The 21,851-nt window shown below is 44.3% G+C and overlaps 2 protein-coding genes across 3 annotated transcripts in view; one reads left to right on the top strand and one right to left on the bottom strand.

Annotated features, from left to right (window-relative positions):
- The window catches only part of LOC146425317 (homer protein homolog 1-like), a 327,102-nt gene that overhangs the window by 178,221 nt on the left and 127,030 nt on the right, over positions 1 to 21,851 (top strand). The gene's annotated exons all lie outside the window — the stretch shown is intronic.
- LOC146425320 (syncytin-1-like) lies at positions 4,102 to 6,217 on the bottom strand. The gene has a single exon (XM_085041726.1). It carries the CDS (start codon positions 5,612 to 5,614, stop codon positions 4,535 to 4,537), a length of 1,080 nt encoding a protein of 359 aa, XP_084897852.1. The 5' UTR covers positions 5,615 to 6,217; the 3' UTR covers positions 4,102 to 4,534.

The raw sequence follows: 21,851 nt of genomic DNA, 5'->3' as shown, positions 1-21,851 counted from the left end.
GGAGTGTTAAGAATGTCTCTTTTTTTGACAGACTGTCTTGAAACTTTGAGTGTGCCTGGCAGTCATTGATGTTAATTTGGATAGGGCTGAAGAAAAAACTGTTAAAATTAGGACACTGCCAGCAAAGGAATGGATAGCTTTCTGAACAAAACAAAATACATGTGCACGTTGCACTTTCACACTGCAGGACTGCAAACCTGTGTGTGCCTGTGTATATATATGCCCCCAACATATATGTACAGCTCTATTCTTTGTGTCATGGTATAAAACTGAAAGGTGTTCTGGCAGAAGACGCATTTCAGTTTGGATAATTTTGATCACCAATTAAGTGTTCATATTTCATGTGCTTCCTAGAGAAAATAATCGAAGAAGACATGAAAAATTATTTGGGTTTTGTTTGGATCTTTACAACTGTTAAAATAACCTGACAGAGCTGTACATTTATTTCCTATGAAAAAATCCAATGCTTTGAGGGCAGAATCAATTCCTTTTAGCAAAAAAACTTTCAAACAGGAATTAAGTTCAAACAGGAATTTCTCTCTAAAGAGAGAAAGTTGCATGCCACCCTCCTGTGCCTATCCTGAGGAAGTGTAGTGCAGCTGCTTCCCAATCAAAATTTTGACCACGGGCTCTAGCAGTTGTTGGGAGCTCCATGCATGAACTTTCAGTTTCTAGACCTGTGTGTTTCCAGTCATGGGTGTTAACCCCAGCATCTTCTCTTCTGAGGGACAATACTCATTTGATACTGAAATCAGCCAGATAGAAACTTTCTAACACAACTTTAAGTATTAGAATATAGGCATTCTTTATTGCAGCACTGGGCACTTGGGGGATCCTTCCTCCATTCGAGTGCACTGAGCATTGAGTGAACAATTTTTATCATACACACTGATTACATATTCACTCTCTATCCCCGCTTACTTGGCTTTATTTTACATAGTCGCACCCCTTATCGGAAGTCCTTATATGGTTCTTTGGGGTCTGTCTTCAACATCCAGTGTCCTTTCTAGGTGGCTGTTCCTTGACCCCTGCTTTTGAGTAAGCACAATATCGTTGCTCTGCAAAACTTCTACTTTGTCAGCCTTATAGAGCTGAGCTGGCATCCTGCTTGCATTTTGCAAGACTTCTATTTGCCTAAGTTACATCCTTTACCTATTTCTCCAAGGCTGTGCTGTTGCGTTCTACTGTCCTTGATAAGAGTAAATGTTGTTCTCTTCTACTATCCTCATCGAGTGAGTAAAATGATATTCTGTTCTACTGTCCTTATCACGCTGTGCCTGAACTATATGTTTCTCAGTGTTTGCTTTGAAATTGTTGATAAATTTGAACAAATGTAGCTCTACAGGCATAGGCATCAATGCACATATTCTTAGTCTAGCCTCATAACAACCTGCTGTAGGTGTGCTTTTATCTGGTCCTAAAATAATTGTCCTGTCTCACTGTAAGGGGAGTCGGGGAGGATTCTTTTTGATAGATTTCTTGGACAAAAATAAAAGCAAAACAGGAAATATTATATATGAGAACTGTTTATTAATAAAGAAAGCATATTGTCCCGTCTGGAGTGGGATAGAAAAGGGAGCAGAGAGAGAAAAAGAGAGACAGAGAGAGAAATAGAAGACGGACAGCATTACCACTAGAACCCCAGGGTGCCCTGTCAGCATCTGCTCGACAGACAGAGTGTGTGTGCTGCAAGCTGCAGCACGTCTGCGTGGCTCCTGTGGCGGGCTAGGCATAATTTCCAACCAGCAGCAAGCTGCGTGTCTCTTCCGTCAGCGAAGAACAGGTTGCTTTGGCTACAGGCGAACTTGTGGAGCAGCTGCAGATTGTCAGGGTCACGGCACTGCAGCTGCGGGCTGTGGCAGTTTCTCCATCGGGGAAACAGCACAGCACTAGGTTGTCGTGGCGACGGGCTGCCTCGGGGCTTGCGGACAGGAAAGACAGGCAGAGAAGAAGCAGAACTTCAGGGAGAAAAAGATGAGCTGGGGGTGGCGGGGGGGGAGAATTGAACCTCTGGGCGAGCCCCCTCTCCCAAGAAACCAAAAACCGAGGGCTCAATTGTGGTGCAGTGTCGAGGTTTGACCTTGACTAAATGCCAGGCACTTCTGCTCTCTCTCCTGCTGAAGACGTGTGTCGCTGTTGGACCATTAACAGAGTGAAGAGGCAAGTCCTTTCCGAGTGCTAGAAAGAACTGACTTTATTAAATAATTAACAGATTTATATACACATCAGAGGGCCGTTCAGATTGGGCCGCAATCATCCGCCCCCCAGGATTGATTGGCCCAGGCGTTTGACCGCCTGTATCCAAAAGGCCATTTCAATAACATGAAACTTTTATCTTTATTTATAAAACATAGAAGAAGAAGAGAAAAATTCCCATGAGAAAGGTTTCTGTGCTGTCACAGACGTGCAGGAGAGGGGGAGAAAAAAAACTGTAAAAACACACACCAATCTCATGAGTTAAGTGACACACCAATCTCATGAGTTAAGTGAGATAGGACACTGGTAGGAGGACGCAAGGAAAAAAAAGGGCAGAGAGGATCCAAACTTACAGTTGCAGAGTGATTTAATTACTAACAGAGTTGGAGGATAAATGAGAGGTAAAAATAAGCTTTTCATACACCATTTTGTACACTCACTAACGCAGTGGGGGGGAGGAGGGGTGGAAACAGGCCTCTGCGTTTACCGAAAGCGTCTCTAAGGCTATTGAGAGATCACTCCAGCCAGCACTGCTCTGGTGCTGTACAGAAAGACCCTTCTCACACCCGAGCCGGTGTAAGGCACAGATTCTCACTCACCCAGAGAGCTGGATAGCTCACGCGTTACCAGAGACAAAGAATCCAGAGGCTCAATCAGCTGGATGTTCCAGATATTTATTCCGAAGGGGTTCCAGGGTGAAAGAGGAAGAGAAGCCCCAGGTGTCCCTAGATATAGGGATCACCTGGGGTCAGGGGAGAGGAGGCGGGGGGAACACCACAACCAATGGGGAGAAGGGAGGGATGGAGTCAGGGGTTAGGTTACAGCCAGGGGGATTTACATAATTTGGGGAGGGACTTATCATGTTATTTGGACAGGGATGTTTTCCCACCAGTGAAACCCTGCTGTACTGGGACTACTCGGCTCCCCAGCAGTTCCTGAGGTGGTATTATCCACCACCACAACTCACCCCCTTCCTCTTAAGACAGCATTTTCTACTCAACCCCCCTCCCTCCTTCCAACCAACAGCTCGGGTAGGGGGGCAGGGTGTGAGGTATTTTTTAGTCCATAGAGCAGGTCCATAAATCTATTCATCACCACAATTCTTCTATTACAAATACTCTTTATCTTTACTTATCTCTCTCTCCCTAGACAGTTTCTCTGCTCTCACCCCCTCCCTCTTAAGAAGCAGTCTCTCTGCTCACCCCCCTTCCCTCTTTCCAAACCAAAAGCATGGGCAGGGGGCAAGGTAAGGGTTTTTTTTCTCTGGTCAGTCTATCAGGGAGAGGGGTTCTCTACTTAGCCACGGGGTCCCTCCCACGAGAGACAGTCCTCTAGGAACTTCTTTGGCGTGGGTCTAATCTCACGAGCAACATCCCGCCCGAATTTTGCTGCAACATGAGTTTTTGTCCATAAGGTGCAGACTCTCCTGAGCTGAGGCCAGGCTGCTTCCATCCCAGGAGCAAGGCCTTTCTCTCCTTTGCAAGGCCTTTGCAGCTTTAACTCTTTAGATGAGACTCCCACTGGTTCACAGCTTTCTCCAGGCATCCACCTGCTCCTCTGGCGTGGGCTGTGGGTGGATTTTTGCATCCTTGTAGACTCCATGGGCTGCAGGGGGACCTCCTGCTCCTCCCATCGTCTTCACCTCAGCTAGCAGAGGGTTTTCAGTTCTGGCGCCTGAAGCACCTCCTCCCCCGCCTTCTCCATTTACCTTGGTGTCTCCATGTTGTTCTCCCGTCACATATCTTTGCCTGATGCCTTAAATTGCTAGGAAAATTTTAAGACGCAGACACACAGTATGGGATAGGGGTTTTACCTTGGTTTAATAGGATCTCAGATGCGCACCGACGAACAAGCAAGCCCCAAAGGCCAGCCCAAAGGCCAAAGCCCAAAAGCCCCGACAATATCCCCCGTATACAATTTATGGACAGCCTAGATTAGAATACCTATCTAAAAGTCTCCAATAAGAAGTCTAACAAATGAAGTAACTTCCCCCTTATTAAAATTGCCCCCCCCAAAAGATTGCTACTTAGTTTACAAAAAACATGTCTCAGTGATGGGGGCCCTGTTCAAGGTTGTGTGTCATGCTTTTGAGATTGTGGGTATGTTTCGTCTTCCCAAAGGATTCTGAGCAGGGCAAGGGGTACTAGGGTGATAGAATGTAGGGTTAAGATACAGGGAGTAAAAGTACAGGAACAGGGAAGGGTAAAAGGTTATATATAAAGGATATATATAAAGAGAGTATAAAAGTAAAATAAAAAATACAAAAAACCCATCAGGCATAATTTCCCCCCTTTTTGGAGACTAACAAGCTTTTACCTTGTTTAGTCTCTAAACTACTCTATCTACAACATCGGTTTACACAACTAGCTATGGCAAAAATAATAACTACAATTACAATAATTATAAATATTTCTTTCACCCAGGCCCAGTCTGGCAACCATGAGGTGAGGGCATGGAAAATTTGGTCAAATTTCAAGGTGTAATTTCTTGAACTCACTTCATGTAGAATTTGAGTTCCCTTCCAAATTTCTTCCAAATCCTCTCTGATTCTCCCATCTTGGTCCACAAAGGAACAACAGCTGCCATTGATAATATCGCATACCCCTTCATGAGCGCCGAGCAAGAATTTGAGAGCTATCCTGTACTGCGTCATTGCCCTTGACAGGCCATGGACTTCTTCTTGCAAAGCTATAATTGCATCAGCAGTATGTTTTTCAATATTTTCAATAACACTCGATATATTCACAATTGCCCTTTCCAATTCAACTATTCCATAAGAGGGAAGGAGGGCTCTCACTATACTATGGAAAACTGTGGGATGTTCAATGAGGGGATTAAGAGTTCTTTTCCCCCTCCTACGTGGTTTTTCAATTTGGTCAAATATTGTTATATTTGGAATTACAGCCCCGAGGGCACAGGCCTGGTCTCTATCTACAGGTAGAATTTTCCAGGCCTTATCATCACATATCCAATACACTCCCGTCCCAAAAGGCAGAGCCAATCTCCATCCCAGCAACCTCATTTTTGTTACAGATCTTGGGTTAAGTATTTCTCTAAAGTTGGTCTTATGACAATATGGTGGAAGAACAGCCTTTCCTGTAGCATTCATGAGCACGCAGCGAACTGTATAGTTCCCACGTTCCATCAGGCCACTCAGGGGTATAGGAGGCAGCAAGGTGGTATTGGGCTCGATCCGTTGCCACCTTTCTGTATGTTCCTCTTCCATTGCAATACCAATTAATGACCATTTCCCCTTCCCATTTAGAGGTGGTAATTGAGTACAGATCCAGCAATTGCTCATATTAAGAGCTTTGGATACATTTTGCATCACAGTATTGTGCAACTCTTGGGCTGAGCCCTGAGTCATAGTTACCAGTTGGAAAAACAGCATACATGTAAGGAACAATTTAACCATCATCTTGATTTGTATCAGTCTCTGTTTTCTCGGTAGTCTCAGGAGCAGAAGCTTTCTTCACTCTGGAATAGTGGATCCACGGTCCTTTCCCAGCAACCTTGACAGCAGTGAGGGTGGTCAGCAAGACTTGGAATGGTCCCTTCCACTTGGGTTGCAAGGGGTCACTGTCCCACCACTTGATGTAGACCCAGTCTCCAGGCTGAAACAGATGGGCAGGGATGTCCAATCCTATCGGCTTGGACAGGACAACGAATCTCTGGAGCTTCTGCAAAGTGGAACTCAAAGCCATTAAGTATTTCTGCAAATCAATTTTTCCCCTCATGTGAATTTCACCTGGAATGTGTGGAACTTGATATGGTCTGCCATATAGAATCTCATAGGGACTTATGTTGTCCCTTCGCCTTGGTTGTATGCGGACCCTCAGTAAGGCTATAGGCAAAGCCTGAACCCATGTCATAGATGTTTCTTGACAAATTTTTCCAATCTGGGTTTTGAGGGTTCCATTCATACGTTCAACCTTGCCACTTGCTTGGGGCCTGTATGGTGTATGCAGGTCCCAAGTGAGTCCCAGGATCTTGCTAACTTCCCCGACCACCATTGCAATAAAATGTGGTCCCCTATCTGATGACATTTTTAAGGGAACTCTAAATCTTGGAATTATATGATTGAGCAAAGCTTTTACTACCTCTTTTGCTGCATTGGTGCGACAGGGATAAGCTTCAGGCCATCCACTGAATGTATCAACCAATACCAATACATATTTGTATCCTTCCCTCTGTGGCATTTCAGCAAAATCTATTTGCCAGTAATCTCCCGGGAGATGCCCTGTCTTGGTCACTCCTAACACTACTCTTTTAGTTGTGTCAGGGTTGTTTTTGCAGCATGTTTCACACTTGCTTGTTACAGACTGCACGATGTCAGTCATTCCTCTCCCTATCACTACTTTCTTTAGATGTTTTAAAAGGTTTTCTGTTCCCCAGTGTGTACTCTCATGTTCTCTTTGCACTATTTCTCGAAGGATCGGGGGTGGGACTACAACCTGGCCTACAGGTGTAACAGCCCACCCACCTTCCTTAATCTCAGCCTTAGGAAAATTAATTTGTTGTCCCTCTGATCATATTTTGGAGTAAACCCTGTCAGATCTACTTTTTTTCTGTGGTACTACTGCAAGTATGCCTTTTTCTGCTATCCCTCTTGCTATTTTGTCAGAAAAGCGATTTCCCAGTTCAGGAGTTGTCTTCCCCCTTTAATGACTTCTGCAATGCACGACAGCTACTTCTGTAGGCTTCCAGATGCTCTGCAGGAGTGCAAGGATTTGTTTTGCATGCCTAATTCTATTCCTTTGAGCAGTCAGCAGGCCACATTTCTTCCAAATATCTCCGTGGGTGTCGCTGTTGAGCCGCTAGCAGAGAAAAGGACCCCAGTTCTCAGTGTAGCAAGAAAAGCGTTTATTATTTTGATTTCCATATATATATAGACTTTTCAGAGGTCGCCCAGATTGGTCAGTCAGAAACCTCCCCCTAGGCCTAATTGGCCAGGCCTGAACTGTCCAAGTCTCGAGACGCTGTTTGAAAAACATCCAGACTTTATCTTTCTTTATGAAACACAGCAGAATGTTCTCTCGAGAAAGACCTGTGCTAGCCACACGTGGGCATGATCAACACTAAAGGCATATTTGAAATCAGTCCATATGTTCACCTTCTTTCCCTCACTCAGTTCTAGAGCTCTGGTCAGTGCAATCAGTTCAGCTTTCTCTGATGATACATCTGAAGGCAAGGCTTTTGCCTCAGTTACTTCATTTATGGTGCTCACTGCATAGCCTGTCATTTGCTTACCATTTTTCATGAAACTTCTCCCATCAGTAAAAAGTTCTTAATCTGGCTTCTCCAGAGGCATATCCTTCAGATCCGGTCTAATGGAATAAGTCTCCTGTATTGTCTGTAAACAGTCATGCTCAGGCATGTCATCAAGTAATGTGGATGACAAAAACATTGCAGGGTTTACAACAGATGTTGTTTTTAGTGTAACATCATCCTGTTCTAACAACACAGATTGGTATTTAAGCATTCTGCTAGGGGATAACCAGTGTCCCCCCTTTTGCTCCAACACAGAGATCATTGTGTGGGGTACATAGACAACAATGTGCTGCCCAAGGGTGAATTTACGAGCCTCCTGTATTAGGATGACAGTTGCCACCACAGCTTTCAGACACCCAGGCCACCCTTGGCTAACATTGTCTAGCTGTTTTGAAAAATAGGCTACAGTTCTCCACTGATCCCCAAGGTGCTGTGCCAGTAGCTCCAGAGCAGCATTCAATTGCTCGTATGTAAAAATTTCAAAGGGCTTAGGCCCGGCATCCCCAGAGCTGGAGCAGGCATCAAGGAATGTTTTAGCTCTTTAAATGCAGCCCTTGCACTCTCTGCCCACTTGATGGTTCCCTTCTTGGCGGCCTGAAGGGCTTCATACAGAGGTTTTACCAGTATTCCATTTTTGCTATCCAAAGTTGACACCAACCTACCATACCAAGGAAAGCTTGCATCTTTCTCACAGTGTGGGGCTCTGGAAGTCGGCAGATAGCTTCTATCCATTCTTTGCTGAGTTGTCAATGGCCATGGAAAATTTCCAGCCCCAGGTAAACTACTGTTTCTTTGGCAACCTTTGCCTTTTCTTTCGAGACTCGATATCTGCCTAAACCCAAAAAATTCAAAAGACTTACAGTGAGCTGGATGCAATCATCTCGTGTTTTGGCTGCAATTAAGATGTCATCAACATATTGAAGAATTTCTCCTCTTGGTTCTTGTTTTCTCCAGTCTTCTAGTTCTTTTGACAGCTGATGTCCAAATATAGTTGGGCTGTTCTTGAACCCTTGGGGTAACACTGTCTGAATGAGCTGGGTCTTCCTTCCTTTCTCAGGACTCTCCCACTCAAAAGCAAATAGTTCTTGACTATTTTTATGGAAAGGAATGCAGAAGAAGGCATCTTTGAGATCCAAAACTGTGAAGCACCCTAGTTCATTTGTCAGTGTGGTCAAAAAAGTGTAGGGGTTTGGTTCAACTGAATCTATGTCCTCTGTGATTTGGTTAATTGACCATAAATCCTGCACTAATTGATGACTCTTACCATCAGCCTTCTTTACTGGCAGGATGGGTGTGTTGTACTTAGACTCACATTCCACTAACAACCCATATTTAAGAAACTTTTCAATTACAGGTGCTAGTCCCCTAGGACCTTCTAATTTCAGAGGGTATTGTTTCTGCCTTACTGGTGTTGCTCCTGCTTTGAGTGCAATACTCACAGGTTCAGCTCTTTTGGATCTCCCTGGAAAATCACTGGCCCATACTATTGGAATTACTGCATCCTCAACTTCTTTAGGAATCTCTCCACAACATTCCTGGATAAGAATAGTAGCTGCTTCAATAAATTTAGATTCAGGAATTATAACTTTCACTCCCTCCTCCTTGGAAAATTTAATTTCTGCTTCCAATTTTTCCAATAAATCTCTGCCCAACAATGGTTTTGGAGAATTTGGCATATATAAAAATTGATGAGTCACCCAATGTTTCCCCAGTTTAAATCTTAAAGGTTGAAAGAAAGGCCTTGTTTCACTTACCCCCGTGGCACCAATTACATCTACAGTATCTTGACTCAGTTTCCCCTTTAAAGTATTTAACACAGAATATGTTGCCCCCGTATCAACCAAAAATTCAACATCATCTTTCCCCAGCTTAATTATAACCGAAGGCTCCACTGGGGTGGATAATGCCTTCGGTCCACATCAATTCCCATTCACAGCTAATTGGGAAGATGTGGGCGTCTCCTTCACCCGCATTGGACACTCGTTCTTCCAGTGTCCCTTCTTCTTGCAGATGGCACACTGGTCCTCGGCTAGAGGGGGGTGAGGTGGACCCTTTCTTTTCCCTTGACCCTGTTTCTTCTTGTAGTGGGGTTTACCAGTATCCTTATCTGTTGAATCCCTATTTTGGTATACTTTCCAGGCTACATTCAACAACCTATTTATATCATACTCATCCAATTTTTGCAGCTTTTTCCTTATATCAGGTGTAGATTGGCCTACAAATATGTAGGCTAAATGAGACTGCTGCATTGGGGAATCCAAGTCCAAGTTTGTGTACTTCCGTGCAGCCTCTTTAAGCCTGTTCAGGAAATCTGTGGGGGTCTCAGTTAGACCTTGCCTAATTTCATATACTTTGGCCCAATTAATTGTTTAAGGAATAGCACATTTTAGTCCAATAACTATCCACTTTTGATACTGTTTTAATTTGGCCATTTCCTCTGGCACATTGGGATCCCAACCTGGATCTATCAAAGGAAAAATATTACCAACAGGTCCTTGAATGGTTCCAGCTGCAATTTGAGTTTCCACAGCATTTACAGCAGCCTTGATAACTATCTGCTTTTCTGTACTATCCAGTACTTCATCTAACATTACATTCAGGTCACTCCAATCTGGGTTTTGTGCCTTGATAGCTAATTCAAACCGCATGGCTACTTTCTCTGGATTGTCTCTGTATGTTCCAACTGATTCTTTCAATTGTCAGAGTTCTCCGAGGGAAAAAGGAGTTTTGATATAAACCATCCCTTGATTCCCGACAGCCTGCCTTAGGGGTGCTTCCAGGACAGGCTCCCCCTTCCTTGATTCATCCGTCTTAGACCTGGTACGTCTTGCCACCGGACTGGCAGCTCCGATAGCTTCCCGGGCTATTTTCCCCCTTTTCTTCCCAGCAGGTTCGCTGCCTGCAGCTTCAGCCTCGGTTTCCCCTTCTTCTTCCGAGCTATCTACATCTGCACTGGATTCATCTGACTCACGCTTGATTTGGATTTTTTCCCTCTCAGCTCTAGTGGAGCTGTGGAGAGGGTGCCGCCTGCCACCCCCCCTTTCCCCAGTCTGGGAGGGGCCAGCGGTAGACGTGCTTCCCTCTCCGTCCTGGTCAGTCCCGGTTCCGCCCTTCCCTCCGCCCCGGTCCCTCCCTTTGCCTCTGCCCCTGCTTCCACCCCTGACTCCACCCCTGTCTCCGCCCCTGCTCCCGCCTTCATTCTCGTCATCAGACCTCTCCAGGGATGGTGGCAGTGGGGGAGGAGGCGGCCACACCTCCTCTTTCCCCCGTGCTGTATCAAGTAAGTGAAGGGGAGGAGCAGACGGCCAGAATGGCGGTGGGGGAGGAGGAGGAGGAGGGAGAGGAGGAAGAGGGGGGAGAAGAGGGGGCACCGGCCCCTGTTGCGGCTGGTGTGATGCCCCCCTCCGTAAATTTGGTGCCACCAAGTCTGTGTCTGTCATGTCTATCTCTTCATCTTTTGTCGGAGGCTGCTTCTGTCTATCTTTTTTCTTTTCTAATTTTTGTAAAGCCATCTCAAAGTGGTTCTTTTTCATTTGCTTATACGCTTCTTCTCGGTTTAGAAATATAGAAAACAATTCTGCATATCTTAACTCCTTAAACCTGCCCTGAACTCGGAGTTCTATGAGTAACTTTGTAATAAGTTCATTATCTAAACTGCCTAACCGAGGCCATTTACTCCCCCCTTCCAGCTTCAACGCAGGCCACACCCACAGTGAAAGTCTGGTTAATTCACCGGAATGTAAATCAACACTTCGTACCGTCAGTAGATTCCAGTTTTTCAAAATCAAATCCAGTGGGGAATCCTGCAGGATGTTTGGGTTGGTAGATAGCACACCACCCATTCTCTTACTTATAAACAAAAAGAAACAGTAGGAAAAAGTTCCTAACCTATAAATTAGCACAGAACCAGCAGAGCAAAGAAAGCAAGCCTGAAAACCACATGTGTTCAGCTTAGAAACCCTGGCGGGATTCGAACTTCGGCAGTTGAACCCGCACCCCAACCTGTGGGCTGCAGCCCCCTCTGAGCCACAGCCCCCCGTGAGCCCTATGCGGCTCCCTGTGAGTACGAGGGGCGTCCCCCTCCTCACAATCCCCCCACCCTGTGGGAGCGGAGCGGTTAAAAAACCCCCTTTTATGGCCCCCCTGGCCACGCTCCCACCCTTGGAGATCTCCCGACTGCTAGCAGTTATCTATAAAACCATAAAACAACCCCTTTGATCTTACCTCTCCAGCTGTGTTCCTGCAGTCTTGGGAAACTCCCAGATTCCGATCCTGAAATCGCTGCCTCTCTCCCCTAGTGCCGGCAGTGGGGGGGATGCAGTGGGGTGTTTCTCGGTCCGAGATCAAAACCCGGGGTTCCTTCTCCTCCTGCCTGGCTTTCCAGAACTGATGCCTTAAATTGCTAGGAAAATTTTAAGACGCAGACACACAGTATGGGATAGGGGTTTTACCTTGGTTTAATAGGATCTCAGATGCGCACCGACGAACAAGCAAGCCCCAAAGGCCAGCCCAAAGGCCAAAGCCCAAAAGCCCCGACAATATCCCCCGTATACAATTTATGGACAGCCTAGATTAGAATACTGTGGCTAGCACAGGTCTTTCCCATGAAAATTCCTTTTGTGTTTTATAAATAAAGATAAGGTTTGGATGTTATTAAAAACAGTGTCCCAAGATCTGGACGGTGCAGGCCTGGCCAATCAGGCCTAGGGGGAGGTTTCTGACTGACCAATCTGGGTGACCTTTGAAAACTCTATATATATGATGAAATCAAAACAATAAAGGGCTTTCCTTCTTGCCACTGAGAACTGGCTTCTTTACTCTGCTAGCTGCTCAACAGCGACAGAATACCTATCTAAAAGTCTCCAATAAGAAGTCTAACAAATGAAGTAACTGCCCCCTTATTAAAATTGCCCCCCCCAAAAGATTGCTACTTAGTTTACAAAAAACATGTCTCAGTGATGGGGGCCCTGTTCAAGGTTGTGTGTCATGCTTTTGAGATTGTGGGTATGTTTCGTCTTCCCAAAGGATTCTGAGCAGGGCAAGGGGTACTAGGGTGATAGAATGTAGGGTTAAGATACAGGGAGTAAAAGTACAGGAACGGGGAAGGGTAAAAGGTTATATATAAAGGATATATATAAAGAGAGTATAAAAGTAAAATAAAAAATACAAAAAACCCATCAGGCATCATGCCTCCTCCTCCTCCAACTACAAAGAAGTGCGTGCCTACCTTGTTTTGATTTTTTCTTAAATATGTTTTCACAGAGGTGTAACTAGCACTTCTAATTGGCCCAGACTTGGCCCCAGCATGTCCATCACTTTCAGAGCCATCAGAGATTGGCTCTGCTAGACTAGATGAAAAAACTTCCAGAACTTTCACTCAGGACACACAGGAGCCATCTTTGTGCCCCTCTCCAGTCCTCAGACACTTCCTCAGGCCTACTACAACAGCTTCTGAGGGGTTAAATTTTTCTTAGATGTCAAAGATACCTTGCTGATGTTTTGGGCCAATCAAAACCACCACATGCAGTTATCTACTTTTATGTGCTAAGACTCCTCCCATAGCCCATTTTCCTGGGCATTTTTCCCCGGGCATCCAGGGGTCAGCCTGCCTCCAAAGGAGGATGTCAATTGCAGCTCTGTCATGGAAGTTTTGTTTCCCCTGATTGGCTGTCAGGTGAAGTCTCCCCAGAGACATTTTCTCCATTCTCCATTCTCCATTCTCCATTCTCCATTCTCCCCTCCATTTTCTCCTTAACACGTGGCACATGGTAAGGCTAGCCCAACACGTATACAGCCCCTATAGTAATTTTCCACCCCATGTCAGAAAATGGATTTATAACATATGTTAAGGGATAAATAAAAATTAAAGTGGTTCTTCACAATAATTAATTTGAATCCAAATAAGTCCAGTTTTAACAAAAAAATCCACAAAGCATAATTTTGTCTCTCTTTTAAAAAATTTAGTTTTTCAAGAAAGTATTTGAAAAAAGTCAGCACTTCCAGGATTGGTTATGGGCTATTTTAATCAAAGTTTGTGTGAAACACAAAGTTCACTCTCCTGTTAGAATTTGAAAAGTTTAATAAAGGACAGTAGGGGACAAAAGCAATAAAGCAAAAGTAACAGTGCTGGATGCTTAGCCTTACCCAGGGGCATGCTTGTTACTAATGGTGACATTCCTTACATACCCTTCCTATTGCATCAGTCAAATACATATTCATAAACAATTATACATATTCAAACATTTTCCCAAATTAATTTGCATGTTCCAGGAACTTTTTAGCATGGCCCCTCCTCTGATCTGCCTTTTTAGAGCATGTGCTGTCCTCTTGATTATGGTCTATGTGGGTCATGTATCGCCCCCACCATGGCCCCTTGTTCCGTGGTTTCAGCAGGTGACAGTTGCTGATAGTTGAAATGTCAGTGGCAGGGGTCCTCATCATGCCCATTCCTCAAATGTTATCCAACCAAGCAGGCGGTTTAGTTATTTCAGTTATTGTAAGTTAACCGCAAGTGCTCTAAAACAATGATATCAGCTATTTCACAACTATGTCTTATTCAAGTTAGTTACAAAAATAAAGGCATTAGTTATTATTACACAACTATATCTTTATAACAAAGCTGCTTCAGTAAGAATTAACATTATACACATAGCGTCCATTTTAATATTTGCAAAAAGCCAATACCATAATATGTGTTTATCACAATTCCTCCTCTTCTCTTTCATAAATCATTCGGCTTGAGCAATAATTCTTGTTTTCTAACCTTCATTATTCGCTCATTTTTTTCAAAAATTAATTTTGCTTCTTCAAAGGAGTATTCTATATTGTTTTGGTTTTTAACATCATTATCTTTTGTGCCGTTCTAGATGTAGCCAATTCTGGGTCCATAGGCATTGCTACTACTTGCATACCTTGGACTATGCTAGTATTTAGCCAAATAAAACAAGGAATCAAGTAAGGAAAAAATAATATACCAGCTGTTGCACATAAAAGGAAGAAGCCTAGCTTTTTCCACCATTTTTTTCCAAATAAATTATCCCACCAGTCAACCTTTAGCATTGATTTCCATCTTTGTATCGGTACATGGGCTATTTTTCTGAAATCCTTGGCTATATCCAGGATGGCATCCCTGTTATCATCTATTTTCAAACAACAATCTGATGTATTAAATTTTCCACAGACACCCCCTTCTTCAGCTAATAAATAGTCTAAAGCCAACCTATTCTGATACACTGCAGCTCTTGTTTGTCCTTGTTGGTTTGATATTAATTCCAGTGCTAGGGTAGTTTTGTTGTTATTATCTCTACAACCGCTTGGAGCCTTATAATATGATTTAGCACATAAATTGGGGTTCAGTAGCCCCAACTCCCATCTTGTGTCCATGTGGCTGGCCCATATACTTCCAGTATGTGTTCAGGGGGCCATTCATCCTCTCCCCATTTTTTAAATCCTCTGATCAATTCCCCTTTATTTCTTTTTAAGTCTTCATAAACTGGTACTCCTAATTCATTCCCATCCTGCCCTGGTAAAAGGAGAAATCCTGGCTGTATGATTCCCAGAGTACAACTCCCTTTCCACCGGCAGGGGAGTTTTGGGTAAGCTCTTTTCCCACATATCCAAAATAATCCATCTGGTGCTTTCCAATAATCATTATCCTGTTGATTTTGCCAAAAATTTGGATATTTCTGGGATTCCAAAATAGGGATTCTTGCCTGTATTTTTACATTTTAAAAGTTCAGTTTTGTTGTTATATTTACAATTTTTCTCCTTTGTTTTTCTCTGGGCCCAATACAGTGTTGGTTCTTCTGGGACCCACCATGTAAAAGTCCCATTAATAACTTTATATCTCTTACAGGGAGTACTTCCTACTCCCTTAAGAAAATTTTTCCCAGTATGCCAGAGGCACTCTTCTCCTATCACTGTTGAACTTAAAATCCACCCTTCTGGCTGGTTTTCCCCTTTTATATTTGTCTGGTTCCATTTAGGAAGTTCAATAGGACCTAGGCTACTGCCATTCCATGGCCATTCCTCTGTCATCAAGGCCCCCCCACAAACTCAACAATTTGTTACATCTAGTTCTTTGCTTATCCTTTCCCCCAAATCTAAAAACAGGTTTTGTCCTAATCTGGGGATTTCTATTTCCGTTTCTAATTGTTTCTTTATTCCTGAATATAAATCTGGGTGAGGGTTGGGTTTTATACTATGTTGTGGTTTTGGAGGATGTTACAGCAGACTTTACCCTAGAGCTTCTCTACCCAGCCCAGTTCAGCGCCTCAGTGCAGCAAACCCTCTGTCCCAGGGCTGGACACTGCGCTGTCACCGGCTAGGGAGCCATAAGGCTTGCTCTGGTTCGTCTGCTTCCACAACCGGCGATGATAAAGGAAGCGAGGAGGGTCTACGCAGTGTGTCCATGGAAGATGTTTATTCTCATGGTGCAGCAGAGGCCAACAAGCTCCCCGAGGCAGAGATGCCTCGAGGGCGAAGGCCTCACATGCACAGCCACATGTGGAGCATAGACACACGTGGAGCATAGACAGCAAGATGGCGGAGGGTAAGGGGTTTTATAGGGAAACAGAGAGGGGCAGGGACAGCACACTGGCCCAGTGACCTCTGGGTACAGGGGAGGTACATGGGCGGAGTTAGGAGTACAGGAACCAGTAGAGGAAACCCGAGGGAGTGGCCAGGGCCACGTGGGGTTAGGGTACAGGAACCAATAGGGAAAACTGGGGGCGTGGCTAGGACTACATGGAGTAGGGAAAGGCAGAACAATGGGTGACAAGTACAGTCATTAAGAAAGGGGTGTGGGGAACTTGCAGCTATTATCACAATATTAAGAAAGAGGTGTGGGGAATTTGCAGCTATTATCACAATAATACTAGGGAATTTTATACATTGGCTAGCATTCCTTTTTAATTCTTCCTTTAGTACGTCTTGTACCCCACCCCCGTCTGAGAGGTCCCAATGTCCAGCTTCAGTAAAACTGCAAAAATGCATTATTCCCCTCTTGGACAGTGTCTTTGTTATAAATAGAGCCTCATTATCCAATCAGAGACGTATATCCAATTAAAGAATTTATTAATTAAAAAAAGCAAGCAGATATCAGTCAAGACAGCGCTGGACGGGCAGAGGTTCAAGCATACCTCTATGCACCGCGCTGCGGTTTTCAGAGAGCGAACTTTTATAATCCTTAGTAACTCACTCCCTCCGTATGCCTTGATTGGCGTCCCTTCATGAATCCTTGATTGGCTGCTGAGTCGTCTAGGCTGTCGTGCTCTGCGTTGAGTGGTTCTTACTGGGCCTCCTGGGATGGTCTCACCGTGGGGGTCGCACAGGACTCTTGGCAGGGGGGGAGGTTTTATGGTCCCTGAGTCAAATTCCTTTTGTATCTGTCCCGTGGGGGTTGGGCAAAATGCCTCTTGCAAGCATCCTGTAGGGGGTTGCCATCAGCCTGCCCGAGTACATTGGTTTAAAGCAAGAATCGTTTTCATAACAGCAAAAAGAAAAATAAATGGAAAGGCAACCTAAGGCCTATCACCCTTTTCAAATAGTTCGTGAACTAAACTGATTGTAATTTATCACATCTTGGTTTGAAAGACAGGTGTCTGCTAAGGAAGGTGGAAACCTCCCTTAGAATAGAGAATGTGATCCCCTCCCCTCCAAATTATTATAACTTTGGAATCAAGGGCTTTCAGGCAAAGATATGGGAGAAAGGAATAACAGTTCTTTACTAGTATCTATAACAAAGTAAACAAGCAACAACAGTAGCAATAACAAACAAAAACCAGAAACCAGGTGGCAGATGTCCCTGGGCTGCCAAGCACTTTCCCGTTTGGTGCAGTCACGGTCACAACCAGCAGGGACGCTGTTGAGCCCCCCGCAGGGCAGGGCAGGTGCGATGACTCCTGCGCAGCTGCAGGTGGCGCTGTGGCACGAGATCAGGTCTGTCTCACATGGTTGGTAATGGCAGGCGGGCTGGACAGCAGGATGGCATGCAGCAGGAAGCTCAGAGCAGCAAGCTAGAGTGGCAGGGCTGGATCACTCAGGCTAGCCAGCAAAGGTGGCAGAAACTCTGCAGTTATGGCAGAAGCCGTGGTGCGTTCCAACAGCTGGGGGGAAGGGGCAGTGACAGCCGGGCTCCTCTGCAGTTGTTGCAAAAATGCAGCCGGGGAGGCACGCACTCCTGGCAGGTAAAAAGAGTCGGAATCCTGGGTCTGTCCCCAAGCGAGAGCTCACCCAGCCAGGAGGAGAAGGCAGTGCAGAGCCGGACTTTTCCACGGTCGCAGCCAAAGGAAAAACAGCAGCTTCCCTCTGTCTCCTACGGTGCCCAGTGAGCAAGTGAAGTTATCAACGGTCAGATGCCTCCTCCCCTCACCACACCCAGCCACACCAGCCACATCCTTTCTCTCTTACAAAAAGAGTTAATGGTCCTTGAGTACCTGGTCGTTGGTTTCCTAGTAACAGGGATGAAGAAAATTCCACCCCCCCCAAACTTCAACAGACAGCTTAATAATAATCTCATCCCCCCTTTTCCCAAATTTTGAGCAACCCAATAGGTCTGTTCTGACACCCTACAATTTTCTAATGTCGATTTGTCATAACAAACTCAGTTAATGTGGGAGTGGACAGTTAAGTAGGAGCCTTTATTTCTTCCATAGTGTACATTTTGGTAACACTTCCAACAGGAGTCTTCTTGGACATTAGCACAAAAGAGGAGGAGAGCTCCGATCAGAGGTCCAGTAGGACATCTACTCCCATAACCCTTGCCTACGGAGTTGCTACCCATAGCTGGCATCCTTAATGGCAAGTAGATAGATCCACCTGGTCTTGCCCTCTGCCTTATAATTCTCCGAGGATATGCTACGTCCATGCCTTGCAAATCTCCTTTGGCACTCCTTAACTGTAGCTTCCCACATTTCTTTGGGTATTTTCTATCCAGTTGGTATTCGTAGCTCCCACCCACAGAGTAAGGAGACAATCTCAATTTCCATCAAACTGATTACATTGGGGACTGCAAAAGGTTGACGGCAATTCTTACAGCAATGGTATCGCTTATGGGAGATACAAACCCACCGTTGCCCACAATCTATACACTCACATTTGACCCACCTATCATGACTGGCATTGGGATGACTCAGACAGGGTCTATGGTATGGTATATGTTCTGGAAATAAGTACAAATGTCTTTCTTCTTTCTGTAAATCTCATGCTAGTGCTAAGGTTTGAAAATCCCCAACTATTTCAACTATTTCATACAACCCAGACCCCCCTGTTTGAGGGGGAAGTATGCTATCCCAGGGGGTATGTCTAAGTTTCCCTAAAGTTTGCCCCGGTGGTATTTGGAACCACCTATATATTCTCAAATCCATGTTCCAATTCTCGGTTATTCTGTTCTCTTCCCCCATACATTACATTCAGGTGTCCCATTTAAAAGTCAGTTTGAGGTCTCCAGGTGTGGAAGTTATAGTCCACTCTTGGGGTTCTTCTATAGGCCCTTTAACTCTGCTCACATGTGTCCATCCTCTTTCCACAGTTCGGACGGCAGCTTCAGTGGTCAGCAGTACCTGAAAGGGACCTTCCCACTCAAAAGCAAAAATATTTCAACTATCTGCTGCCCACGGACAAGCCCAAAATGCATCCCCTAGATCCACAATACCAAACCACTGATGTTGGGGGGGGACTTCACTCAAAAGGGTATAGGGATGGGACACCACTGGGTGGCAAGTCTGGGTTCCCTTGTTAACTCCCCTTAAATCTTGAACCAATCCACAAGTCCCATCCAGCCTCTCTATTAGGAGGACAGGGGCACCATGAGGAGGCGTACAAGTTTCCAATGTCCCACTCTTCATTAATTCTTCTATCACTGGCTTTAAGCCTTCTCTTCCTTCCCGCAACATAGGGCACTGACACACACGCATGGGACATCTTTCCCCCTCAATTGTCACTCCCATGGGGTCAATATTCAATCCCCCCCTATTTCCTCCCCTAGCCCACACCTCTTTGCCAATCTTCCCCTCATCTTCCCTGCAGAGCCCCAGCACCTTGACCATCATTTTTCCCTCTCCTGGTGTAACTCCTATTCCTAATTGTACCTGCAAGTTTCTCCCCAACAAGCTACAACCTGTTCCAGGGACCAGCAAGACATCTTCCATCCCCATTCCAGTTTCCCCTTCAATTAGTATGTCTTTGACCACAGGAACCCCTAAAACATTTTCTTTTGGCTCCTGCCACCCCTATAAAAATGTTGGGGCCCAAAAATTGGTCCAATTGCTCAGCTAAACTTTTGGGATCTTCTAATAACCCTCCGATTTCTTCCTTAAAATTTCTGACTTCTGAAGAGATCAAAGGAGCATTCACAAATCCCATCCCCCACCCCCCCCCAAGCCCCTCCTATAGTCTCCTCTCCTAAAGGAAACAAGCTGACTTCTTGATCTCTTTCCAAATCAGATCAGCTTTTCTGTTTCTCAATCACCACAACTCTAGGAGGGACCCCCCTCCCTTCCTGTGGAGTGGTGGCAGGGGAGGAACCATCGAGTGGCTCTCGAGCTTCTGCTGAACCTCCCCTAGTGTTCTGACATGGCCCCCCACTGGTGGGAAGGGGAGCCACTGGAGTGGGGGGGTGGGGCGCCAGAGCAGCAGGAGCCGGGAAGTTGGGGGGGCGGAGCAGCAGAAGCTGGTGGGGGGGGACAGGGACCGTTGGAGGGAAAGCGTATGGGGGGTCAATGTGTCCAGTGGTTCCCTAAAGAGAAATGACAAGAGGGAACTCACGGCAGTCTCAATATGAGATATAAAGTAAGCTCCATTTTATTTCACCAAACGAGAGACTTATATACTGTTACAGAAGTTACTATTCATAGATACACACACCTGCAGTCTGCTCTCACACATTCAGGGATCCTCCTGTTAACTCCCTTATTCTTTCTCATAACAATTCTGACTCCCTAATCTTTCTCATGACATTCTTCCCACAGAACATTCTCAGGCAAACAAACCACTGTAGCTTGTTGGAATTTTACTGAGGCCTGACCATGCTGAAGCCTTGCTCAGGCTTGCTCAGTTAGCATGAGTTTTGCTGGAAAACTGCGTTTTCCAACAGTTCCCCCGTTTCGCTTGTGAGAACAGACGTTGTCTGTTATCAGATTAATCTGCTTTGCTATAAGTAATTCTTATTATTAGAATCGTTATAAGTTTACCTAAGGAAATTTCACAAGTTATTTAGATATGTTGCCATGGTCTAGAATTTGTCATTGCTGAAAACATTCACTTCACAGGTAAAGCTTAGAGAACCTTTTCCGGACAAGGACTCTAAGTTTACTTGGAAGAAGGTTTAGCTCTTATAAACTCAATTTGGTAAATGAAAATTATTTGATCACATTTTGGTGCAAAATACTTGGGACTCATGGCATGTTTCTCAGCCAGTTAGAACCAAAGCTTGGCCAGAGCTTAGGTGCTAAGTGGAAGGGTTTTCTTAGAACATCTTATAAACAAGCTTTGATTAATATCAATAAGGAGAATATCTTAACATGTTACTATTTTGGCAGATAGCTCTATAAGGTGATATGAAATATTTGAAAATAGTAGATATTATTACTTGACTTTAACTAAGAAAGATAAAACTGCAAAGCTTTTGTGAATAATAATATAAACTAACAAATTTAAAACTTAAAATTAATATCACTAAAAATGAATAAAACTTAATCTTAATAAATCTTATTTTAAACTAACAAATTGGACTTAACTATAATGGAATTTAACATTGATATCACTTTAACAACTTAACTCTAACAAAACTTAAAACTTAACAGAATTTAAAATTAACATCACTTAATATTACTTAACAGAATTTTAACTTTAACAGAACTTACAACTTAATAGAATTTAAATTCACTATTACTTAACTTTAACAGAATCTATACTTAACTAAAGATACTTAACAGGTAGTTTAAACTAATCAGTATAACCTCACTCACAGGTTTTCATTCACACCTTAAAGCATTCAACACACTCTCAGTAGGCCTACAATATTCACACATACACACAAATGCTGTAGCAAAATTCAATTTTCGTTCAAGGCTTTTAGTATTCAAGGTGTTATTTTTTATCAGGATAATATCTTGTTACAATGCTTCTTTATTAGTAAATTGCTGGAAATAGGTTTTGGCCTGTTGGTCAATACGTGGCAATGGATGTTTCACCCTGCAAAGCGAATAATTAGAGGTTTTGGAGAGAACAGCTGGAGAACGTGTTCAAAGATTTGTTTCTGAAGCTAGAGAGCGCGGTGGGATCGCTGCCGCCATGGGGAACGACATGGATGTGATTCCCGAGCGGAATGAAGGATCTCCAGTTCAGAGCACTGAAGAAGATTCGCATCTTTGAAACTCTTAAAA

This window comes from Lichenostomus cassidix, chromosome W (genome assembly GCF_008360975.1).
Source record: "Lichenostomus cassidix isolate B80296 chromosome W, HeHo_3.0, whole genome shotgun sequence".
NCBI classification, from domain to species: domain Eukaryota; kingdom Metazoa; phylum Chordata; class Aves; order Passeriformes; family Meliphagidae; genus Lichenostomus; species Lichenostomus cassidix.
Note: the sequence above shows the minus strand (reverse complement) of the source record. Positions and strands in the feature narration are given on the sequence as shown.

Excerpts from the sequence above, each read along its gene's own strand:
- LOC146425320 (XM_085041726.1), bottom strand. The coding sequence starts at position 5,614 with ATGATGGTTAAATTGTTCCTTACATGTATGCTGTTTTTCCAACTGGTA.